The 11,639-nt window shown below is 36.9% G+C and overlaps 2 protein-coding genes across 4 annotated transcripts in view; one reads left to right on the plus strand and one right to left on the minus strand.

The window, feature by feature from the left end:
• The window catches only part of usp (ultraspiracle), a 589,909-nt gene extending 589,187 nt beyond the window's left edge, over positions 1-722 (minus strand). For all 3 annotated transcript variants that reach the window (XR_010859853.2, XM_067145771.2, XM_067145770.2), the window contains exon 1: positions 597-722. Coding sequence is in view for 2 of the 3 variants with exons in the window: in XM_067145771.2 (XP_067001872.1) it covers positions 597-615 (19 nt within the window). In the remaining variant the exon portion in view is untranslated. The remainder of the gene's footprint in view (positions 1-596) is intronic.
• A 223-nt stretch (positions 723-945) lies between these two features.
• On the plus strand, positions 946-10,000 carry LOC136871989 (beta-1,3-galactosyltransferase brn-like). Its single transcript, XM_067145773.2, has 2 exons — positions 946-2,123; positions 9,671-10,000. Coding segments are annotated over exons 1-2 (849 nt in total). The 5' UTR covers positions 946-1,275; the 3' UTR covers positions 9,672-10,000.
• Positions 10,001-11,639: the final 1,639 nt, after the last annotated feature.

Here is an 11,639-nt window from a genome sequence, read left to right on the forward strand (position 1 = left end):
CCATGACCAAAAGTGTATTTTATAATAAGGATAAGGTATTACAAACTTTGGCAGAGAGAAGGTCTATTTCTATATGCAAATTTAATAATCTAGTTTCCTGAGACAGGCTGCTGTGTATTTAACAGGATAGATATCAATACAATGAGTCCGGAAAGAAAAACAGAAGTTGTATATCAGTAATTAAAGTCATGAAACATACCTGCTGGATATATACAACTCATTTAACCATAACCAACGTTACTGTCCTTATCTTTAAACGAAAAACGACCAATTCGCCAGGAAATCCTTAAAATAAACACAATACTGCCATAAAATAACGCACCCCGTCGAGGTAAGATCCAATCCTTGCCATAACGAAACAAAACTACTTTTAGGACAGTAATACAACACGATCATCACATAAAGATGTCAAATTATTGAGCGAATAATAACACACAAAAGTGGTATGTTTCCTTCGTATGTCGATGCAAGGACAAAACTTAGGTAAAATTGCGGTCACTGAACTAGTTTTGTCTACGACCCTGACACTGCCATTGCCCCCTGAGCTGTGTCAAACACAAAAATATGACATAAAACTTGACCAATATTGCACTTACCCCTATCACTCCCTTCCATTACGACGTCTTCTGTTCGTAAAAATTTTCACAACGAAAATAACTCAAAAAATCAAATAATAAACACTATTGTACATATTTCACCCCACTTTCTAACAAACATGGCCGGATATCAGTCGGAACACCTCAAGGTCGTTGAACTATATAAAATAAGTAGTTCTCAATAATTTTGAACGACATCTATCCAATACATAATATGAAAACATTACTTTTCCGATGAGTGATCAAGGACTTTTTTATTCTGTCATATATGATCCAATGTATAGAATAGCTGACTTGACTTCTTTAGTCAAAACTTTCCCCTTGTAAACAAACATCTGACACACTGCCATGCGGATGCACCCTCGGGATGTGTAGCCCGTTGATGCATTGATTTAGTCCAAGGAATTATTCTTTGAAATAGGACGAATTTTTTATTTGTTGTTCTATGCTATCATTAAATGATTGAAAATATGAAGAGTTTACACTACCAAAAGTTTTCAAACTCATTGTTTGAAGGCATATGTGGATTACGTTTGATAAAAGCAGACTGTTGTATCTACCAGGGAATACAGGCTTTCTGAATTATATATTGCTAATCCTATCCATGATTATTGCATAAATATTTCGATCATAGTTGTGATTAATTTTGTGGCAATTTTTTTTTTTCTCTTCATGAAAGATGAACGTATCACGTGTGTATATAACAAAGTGCTCGAAAGTGAGGATGAAATATCTGATATTGGGCGTGTTTATTGCGCTACTGTATTTTGGTGCCTTTACTCATATTTTTGAGGTTGATTTTTATGAACATTTCTCGTATCCACTGGATGGCGATATACGCCAGTACGTCGAACTGCTGAAACGCAAAGAACAGCCAAACGTGGAGAAAATTAACGTTTATAACTATTCCTTCGTATCCACGTGCAATCGTAAATGTAAGACCAGTGATAAGGAACGTCTCCGTCTTGTATACATCATTAAATCAGCTCCTCATCATTTTGATAGAAGAGTCGCTATACGAAACTCTTGGGGCTATGAACGTAGATTTTCTGATGTTCCCATTCGGACAATTTTTGTGTTAGGAGTTGTTCTTGACAATTCGCATCTACAGATGGAAATTGATGAAGAGCGAAACAAGTATGGTGATATTGTTCAAGCAGAGTTTGTGGATACATATTTTAATAATACTATTAAAACAATGATGGGATTTAAATGGGCAGTGCAGTTTTGTTTGAATTCTAAATTTTACATGTTTAGTGATGATGACATGTATATCTCTACTAAGAATGTTCTTCAGTTTATTCGCAATCCAACTCAATACCCTGAGTATCTACAAACCCCAGTGTATTCTTTGAAACAGAGAAAAAAACGAGCATTGGACAAGGGAAATAGAGATTATTTCAGTAGTTTTCCATTAATTCAAAGGCATATTAATCAAGTAATGGACTTTGAACTTCCAGAAGATGCAGTATTATTCGCTGGTTATGTATTCATCTCCGCTCCACACCGTCATCTAACTAGCAAATGGTATGTTCCATTGTCAGAATATCCTTATCACATGTGGCCCCCTTATGTTACTGCTGGAGCATTCATTCTCTCTCACAGTGCATTAATGGATATGTATTATGCAAGTTTTTATACAAAACATTTTCGATTTGATGACATCTTTCTTGGGCTAGTTGCCAAAAAAATTGGTATTGAGCCTTTTCATTGCAAGGAATTCTATTTCTATAAAAAAGACTATAATGTGTTTAATTATAAGTATGTTGTTGCATCGCATGGGTATGACGATCCCAATGAATTGCTTAAGGTTTGGAATGAGCAGAGAAGTTCTGGCCATGCTTAGGATATGGCTGTTATGGTCACAGAAAGATGCTGGTACCAGTAAACAGAATTTTACATTAGTTTCTATTATGCTGAGGAACTGTGTGCTCACAGTTAAAAAGGATCTAAGTTTAGCTTTTGTGCTGAATTATTGCTCATTGTTTTTCAGAGTTGTTCCATTTATGTAAATATTCAGATTACTACAAGATCTTGTATATTTGAGATATATATCTGTACAAAAGTATAATTATATTTTTCAGTAAAACTTGGTCTTATTTATATTACAAACTAAATTACCTGTGAAAATTAGGGGGGAATTTTTTTTGTTCTTTTAACATATACGTGTATGTCTCATTTTACAACAGCTACCTTAGTTAATAATGATATTAATGGTTTTACATACCATTAACTAAATTTTTTACAGTTTTTGGTGATGCCACTACCTTGGCTATATGCACACAATGAGTGAAGGGAACAACAGCTTATTTGAATGAGTGCTCACAAAAACAGGCTAACCAACATTTTGTCAGAACAGAGATAAATCAATTTTTGCAAATGTCAAAAAACAAAAATTATACCATAAAAATAATATTTGTTTCATTATTTTATCTTGATGTAGTACCTTTAAATTATCAATACCATATATTGGAACTGTATTAAAAATGAAAAGTGCTTGGAAAAATAGGAATATAAAAAATGGAAGAAAATTGACTTCTGCGTTGACCTAGCTGTAGTTAATAGTTTACCTTAGATTTGTGTCTGTCTGTTAGGTCATCAACACAGAGGCTGGTTGGATCCTCAAATAGCACCACCAATGGTTATGCGGCTATAAGAAAACCGCAAAAACCAATGGCAGCACCAGAATGAGGCGTACTAGGCAAGACGAGGAGTGAGGTAGTTTGCCATTGCTTTCCTCACTGGGTCAGAAAGTGCTATTGCAGCGCGACTCACCCTATGCGCAACACCTTTCATAACACTCGGATGCACTAGTAGTGCTCTGAATGCCATTCCCCAGCAGCTTTCATATTGTCACAGCCATGGATGTGACTGGGACTTCGGTGAAAGCTACACTTTACTCCGGCCTGTGCCAAGAGATGGATACAAAAGTACTGTATCCACCAAGAAATGGCAGCAGGCAACTTAGATTTGTAACCAAATTTATTTTATGATCAAACGATACAAAAAAAGGTGTTTCATACAGTAAACTAAACATAAAGATGCCGGCCCCCATGGTGTAGGGGTAGCGTGCCTGCCTCTTGCCCGGAGGCCCCGGCTTCGATTTCCGGCCAGGCCAGGGATTTTTCTCTTGACCTGAGGGCTGATTCGAGGTCCACTCAGCCTACGTGATTAGAATTGAGGAGCTATCTGACGGTGAGATGGCGGCCAGACCAGACGACCCCTCATAATCTGCAGGGCTTCGGGCTGAGTAGCGGTCGCTGGGCAGGCCAGAGCCCTTCCAAGGGCATAAGTGCTGTGGTTTTTTTAGACATAAAGATGCTTCAGACTTATTTTAAAATATGACATAGGCTAACTTTCCCTCATGGGACAATCATCATTCATATGGGTCATATTCTAATGCATTGGAAAATGATTCCTCAGTCACCTCTTGGCCATTGCCAGCTGTCAGTTCTCTGTAATACTGGTGATATACTGCAGGGATATATTCAAGTAGCTCAAGCAAGTCCTTAAGCTTTGCTGGATTTATTGGCCTTGTAACACTGTACTTTGGTGACAGCTGAACACTAGCAAGTGATGGCCGACCACCATTACTGTTCCTTTTGTGAAGGTCAACACAATCATATTCCTCAACAATACCATATAAATATTTTAAAAATACTTAAATGGTACATCTTTCATAAATAGTATGCCTGAAACTTTACTAATTAGTACTCTTTGCTTATTTACAGTTACCATTCTCTTGGTTAATTTTTCTAGCAAAGGTTGAGTGCTCACAAACTTATCACTTGTCATCATTTTTACTACTTGAAATGGCTTTCTTACTCTAGCTCTTTTTACTAAAACCTTCCATTCATCTGGCACAAAAACACAAGAAACACTCACAGCCTCTAGTATACATGAGCATAAGGTTTGCTAACCTACATATACAGCAATGCCTTCTTTACAGCTTCCTCCGTAAACGTCTGTTAGGCCGATTTTGCAATAACAAAATTGGCCTAAATAAAATGGCATAAAATTCAAAGCGTTGTATCTCATCACACAGGATTGCCTTATGATAGCCCAACTCTCAGAAGATACTTTGAACCTTCCGCAATTGATGGCAGCACATCTAATTTTTTCCAAATTTTTTGGATAGCCCATTTTTGCGAGCACCCATTCAATTCTACTTTTCATCCATTGATGAATGAAACACTATGTATGGTCATACTTCTTGTAAAGGATGATGAGTCTCCTCAGACTCTTGAGAAAAGTATGCACGCTTCTGACACCCCATAGTACACTAAAAGTGATAACACGCTGTGATGTCATGGTTAACCGGATGAGTCTGGGTGGGTTGGTGTTCGCATAGACATATGCATATACAGGAAGAAAAGTGGTAGGAAGTCTAATTTACCCCAGTCAACGTATGAGGTGGATAACAGAATTTGAGCCTTCAATTTATGGTGGTTGAGAAAGATTTGCACCCTTGTGCTCAATTTATTGAATGTAGTACTGGTAGTTTTAGTGCACATTGATGGCTTGAAATTCTAGCATGGGAGTTTTTAACAGTAGTCCTAGGAAATAAAGTACAATGTAATAATTGTTCCCAGTGTATTAGTTTTGAACGCTAAAAAAGTATCAGACATTTCGGAGTGATAAAGCATAAGCTAATATCCCTTCTACTTTGTTCTTCATCCCTTTTTTTCTTTGCAAATGAGTAGGCCTACAGTAAGTTAGTTATAATTTTACAGTTAAATACAGAAACTTAAGAGGCGCGGGGGGGAAGCATAATTCAGAGAAATAACAACGCTCAATTTTCATTTAATCGTGTTATTTTGTCTGCTTTTAAAGAATTCTTAAAGTGGGTTTGTATTTGTATTATTGGCATTGACTGTGTACATATTAGCCTAAAAAAACTTTCATTAATATCAGACATGGCATAATCACAACATAAATAATAAAGTAAGCAGAACATCACTTAGCAACAGTAACTTAAATTAGTGACACATAAGTTACACTACAAACTGTTTTTGAAGTGGGAAGTTAGGTTAGTGTTGGTCACTAGACTTTATGACCATTTTGATGAAAAAGGCTTGATTCCTGGACTTTGTGAGAGATATATTCACAAGACATTGTGGTTCGCATACACACTTATTTAGTCAGCATTATTTACTTTGACTCAAGAGGTTGTATAAAATTGTAAGTAATTTGATAAGATATATATTTAACAGATATTATAGTAGGCATTGAAACATGGCTGAGAAGTAACATTATGGATGCAGAAATTTTCTCATGGAACTGGAGTGTTTATCATAGGGACAGATTAAGAACGATAGGAGGGGGAGTATTTATACTGGTGAAAAAAGAATTTGCAAGCTACAAAAAAGTTAAGGATGAGGAACTTGAAATTCTAGGTGTGAGACTCATCTCGTAAGACAATAGGCAACTTGATGTTTTTAGGGTGTATAGATATGACAAGGCTGGCACTGACGCTGATGCAGAAATATTTGATAAGATAATTGTTTTTAGCTATGTGGGGAACAATACAGAGAGGAATATCATTGTAGCGAGTGATCTGAACTTGCTATTGTTAACTGGGAAGGGAGTGTGAATGACAGAAAGCATGACAAACAAATGGTGAATAAGTTATGGGAAGGACAGCTGAATCTGAAAGTGATGGAACCAACTACAAGGAAAAATATTCTAGATGTGGTTCCGATAAAACCAGATGAGATATATAGGGAAACTGAGTCCGGCCCCGCGGTGTAGGGGGCAACGCGTCCACCTGTACCCGGCGGCCCCGGGCTTTATTCCTGGCCTGGTCAGGGATTTTTAATTGTAAATGATTTAATCTCCGGCCTGGGGACTGGGTGTTTGTGTTAAAATTAAATGTGTCAGAAACAAATGTTGTAGAAATAGGACTTTTAGGCAAGACTGTATGGCTGATAAGAGGGGTATGGAGCAATTTTTAGAAAGCAAGATCAATGGAAATGGTTAATAAAAATGTAAACAGCCTGTGGGATGGGTTTAAAGCAATTGTTGAGGAGTGTAAAAACAAAAACATTGAAATTATGCTTCCCCTGCTACACTGGGGCGAAACGCTGGAAATTTCACGATTGAAAAGGCCCAAATAGTTTGAATGTTTTTAACATCTGCAATCGATGAAATTAAATTAGGCTATGGTTTTCTTATGGGAACTTAATTTTTTATATAAAGGCCAAAGGCAGGCATTTAAACAAGTGGAGGCACATGCTTCCCCTAGTGCATTGTCACTGCATTGTCCTATCAATCAAACAATCAATCAATACTGATCTGCATTTAGGGCAGTTGGCAGATTCTCTATCTGTTGCTTTCCTAGCATTTTCTTAAATGATTTCAAAGAAATTGGAAATTTATTGAACATCTCCCTGGGTAAGTTATTCCAGTCCCTAACTCCCCTTCCTATAAATGAATATTTGCACCAGTTTGTCCTCTTGAATTCCAACTTGATCTTCATATTGTGATCTTTCCTACTTTTAAAGACGCCACTCAAACTTATTTGTCTACTAATGTCATTCCACGCCATCTCTCCGCTGACAGCTCGGAACATACCACTTGATACCAATATAAATTTACTCATTCGGAACAAATATTTCAGATTCCCTATGGGAATCAACATCTATATCATCTGATGGCCAAGCAGGCATCAATTTTTAATAATGAGACAAAGTCTCTCATAGTGCATTGGCACTGCTGGTGGCTACAATTAGCCTACATAGTGGCCTCCAAGGTATGCACTAGCCAGCATTTTGCTACGTGTGCTAGGTACCAACTGATGAGCCCAGCCTAGCACACGGGGCCAAACGCTGGCAACCAGGAATGAGTTAGCTGGAAAATTTATAATGTCCAATAACGGACCATTTATATTGGTATTATAAATTTGCTCATTCGGAGCAGTTATTTCAGATTCCCTATGGGAATCAACATATATGTATATCACAACATGCCACTTAGTCAAGCAGCTCTTCTTCTTTCTCCCAATTTTTCTTTATCGGAAATCACCCAGAACAAATCGAGCTGCTTTTCCTTGGATTTTTCCAGTTCTTGAATCAGGAAATCCTGGCGAGGGTCCTATACACTGGAACCATACTCTAGTTGAGGTCTTACCAGAGACTTATATGCCCTTTCCTTTACAACCCCTAAACACCCTCATAACCATGTGCAGAGATCTGTACCCTTTATTAACAATCCCATTTATGTGCTTACCCCAATGAAGATCTTTCCTTATATTAATACCTAGATACTTACAATGATCCCCAAAAGGAACCTTCACCCGATCAACACAGTAATTAAAACTGAGAGGAGTTCTCCTATTTTTGAAACACGCAATCTGACTTTTAACCCCGTTTATCAACATACCATTGCCTGCTGTCTTTCTCACAACATGATTGAGGTCATTTTGCAGTTACCGAGCTCGATAGCTGCAGTCGCTTAAGTGCGGCCAGTATCCAGTAATCGGGAGATTGTGGGTTCGAACCCCACTGTCGGCAGCCCTGAAGATGGTTTTCCTAGGTTTCCCATTTTCACACCAGGCAATTGCTGGGGCTGTACCTTAAATAAGGCCACGGCCGCTTCCTTCCCATTCCTAGGCCCTTTCTATCCCATCATCGCCATAAGACATATCTGTGTTGGTGCGACATAAAGCAAATAGCATTTTGCAGTTGCTCACAATCTTGTAACTTATTTATTACTCTATACAGAATAACATCATCCGCAACAAGCCTTACCTCTGATTCAACTTGTTTACACATATTATTTATATAATCATATAAGAAAACATAAAGGTCCTATAATACTGCCTTGAGGAATTCCCTTCTTAATTATTACAGGGTCAGGGACCTACTCTAATTCTCTGAGATCTATTTCCTAGAAATATACCAACCCATTCAGTCACTCTTTTGTCTAGTCCAATTACACTCATTTTTGCCAGTAGTCTCCCATAATCCACTCTATCAATTGCTTTAGACAGGTCTATCGCAATGCAGTCCATTTGACCTCCTGAATCCAAGATATCTGCTATATCTTGCTGGAATCCTACAAGTTGAGCTTCAGTGGAATAACCTTTCCTAAAACCAAACTGCCTGCTATCGAACCAGTTATTAATTTTGCAAACGTGTCTAATATAATCGGAAAGAATGCCTTCCTAAACCTTACATGCAAAGCATATCAAACTTACTGGCCTGTAATTTTCAGCTTTATGTCTATCACCCTTTCCTTTATACACAGAGTCTAATATAGCAACTGTCCATTCATTTGGTATCGTTCCTTCAACCAAACAGTAATCAGATAAGTACTTCAGATATGGTACTATATCCCAACCCATTGTCTTTAGTATATCCCCTGAAATGTTATCAATTCCAGTTGCTTTTCTAGTTTTCAACTTTTGTATGTTATTGTAAATGTCATTATTTTCATATGTAAATTTTAATACTTCTTTAGCATTAGTCTCCTCCTCTACCAACAATCTTTACATACTGCTGACTGAATACTTCTGCCTTTTGAAGATCCTCACATACACACACCCCTTATTCATTAATTATTCCTGGAATGTCCTTGGAACCTGTTTCTGCCTTAAAATACCTTCCATTTTTCACTAAAATTTGTATGACTGCCACTTATGCTTGCCATCATGTTATCCTTGGCTGCCTTCTTTGCTAGATTCAATTTCCTAGTAAGTTTCTTCAATTTTTCCGTACTTCCACAGCCATTTCTAACTCTGTTTCTTTCCAATCTGCACCTCCTTCTTAGTCTCTTTATTTCTCTATTATAATAAGGTGGGTCTTTACCATTCCTTACCACCTTTAAAGGTACAAACCTGTTTTCACATTCCTCAACAATTCCTTTAAACCCATCCCAGAGTCTGTTTACATTTTTATTTACCGTTTTCCACTGATCATAGTTACTTTTTAGAAACCGCCTCATGCCTGCTTTCCATATGGTACTGCCTAATAGTCCTACTTTTAAGACCTTCCTTTCTATCACATTTATTTTTAAATACGACAAAAACAGCCTTATGATCACTAATACCATCTACTACTTTGGTTTCTCTATAGAGCTCATCCGGTAAGTGGTGTCTCCACGGCGCACTAGCCGCCAGCATCTTGGAAAGGTGTGGCAATCCAACTGAAGAGCTCACTGCTACACTGGGGCGAAGTGTTGGTAATTTCACAATTAGAAAGGCCTTGAGGCGATATTCCAGAGATAAAAATCGATATTTTGGTCATTTTGGTGAAAATTTTTTAATGACTGAAATTGAAAGGATTGAGTTTCTTTTTTCTTGGCATGAAGTTATTCTGCTGAATTCAAACTATTTATCACTGTAATAATGCTTTGTTTGCCAATTGTAATTTTACATTTAAATCCCATTTTTCTCCCATAATATTCTGCCAAATGTAACAAAATTTGTATGGTATTGTAGAAGTTCCTAACTCATTTACTAACTTTAAAAATATATAAAACTGCATTTAAATTTAAAATTATGAAAATGAATATTCATTAAATAAAATAATCGTTGGACCTTGTACTCACTCACACTTGGTTCTTACCTGATTACTTACACATACGTTATTTGAAGGGCACCAGCTACAACTCAGTGCAGTAATAATAGAATGAGAATCTTGAATATCTCTAGGGTGTGGGGTAATTAGCTCACTTTTGACAACATACCATATAAGTTCTGGGAAAAGGAGACTGTTGTTCTGTTTCCCCATTAAATTTGAGGTTATGTAATTCTGCCCATGAAATGAAACGATAAATTAATATGATAAACAAATTATATTCTTGAAATAATTTCAATAAAAATAGTGAGAACTGCTGCGATTAAAACAGATGAGAATATAAAATTATGACATTGCAACTGAAAGAAACTCGGCATTAAATTTGAATTCTTCTTGACCAGACATTTAACCATTTATACACGAAATTTATCCCTTACTGGTTCACTTCACTGTACCTTCAACACTTTGAGTGTAATTACGACATACTCCTTTGATCTAGTGTAGATGTAGATGTATCAAGCCTAATTGGTGATGTATCCTTTTTATTTCACTGACGACTAAGTATCCATGTGACTGCTTCTGCTCCATCCAGATGACATCTTGGTAATTCTATCCTGTACGACTTCATGGTAAGCCTATCCTTCCAACTGCACTGACCGACCAACTGTGGCCTCTCCTTCCAATTGATTCCCTCACTGTTCACTTATCCATTTGACTTCTTCACTCTTCACCTTACGTATGACTAATGACCGACTGAGGCCTCTCCTTCCTGTTGACTGAAGCTATAAGACGCTGGTCCTAGTATATATAACCATTGGTTGACACACACCTGCGCAATTTCCAGAAATAACTATAACCTACTCCCACCCTGCTCGAACTGTTTCACACTATGTTGAAATAGCCTGCGGCACCCTGGGTATCTCAAACAAAGTGAGCTCACTGCTAAATGCACATGATGACATAGCAATGACTCAGCAGTTACTCTAGCAATATTTTGCAATGTTACAATGTCACAAGTTATTGCACACATTACATCCACATCTAATGTACAGCAACTCTTACTGTACATGTTTTTAGTGTTAATCTACACACACGTATATATGCATAACAATTTGACTACAATCACGCAAGCGATAATCATTGCAGAATTGAATTGAACAATAATAGTATACAAATAAAATAATAATAATATGGACATAATAATAATATCACAGATGAATTATTAATAATAATAAAAATACAGATATCATCTTGTAACGGGATATGAACTGTTGTAATTTCACAATTAGAAAGGCCTTGAGGCGACACTCCGGAGATAAAAATCTATATTTTGGTCATTTTGGTGAAAATTTTTTAATGACTGAAATTGAAAGGATTGAGTTTCTTTTTTCTTGGCATGAAGTTATTCTGCTGAATTCAAACAATTTATCACTGTAATAGTGCTTTGTTTGCCAATTGTAATTTTACATTTAAATCCCATTTTTCTTCCATAATATTCTGCCAAATGTAACAAAATTTGTATGGT

Source organism: Anabrus simplex, chromosome 4 (genome assembly GCF_040414725.1).
Source record: "Anabrus simplex isolate iqAnaSimp1 chromosome 4, ASM4041472v1, whole genome shotgun sequence".
Classification (NCBI taxonomy): domain Eukaryota; kingdom Metazoa; phylum Arthropoda; class Insecta; order Orthoptera; family Tettigoniidae; genus Anabrus; species Anabrus simplex.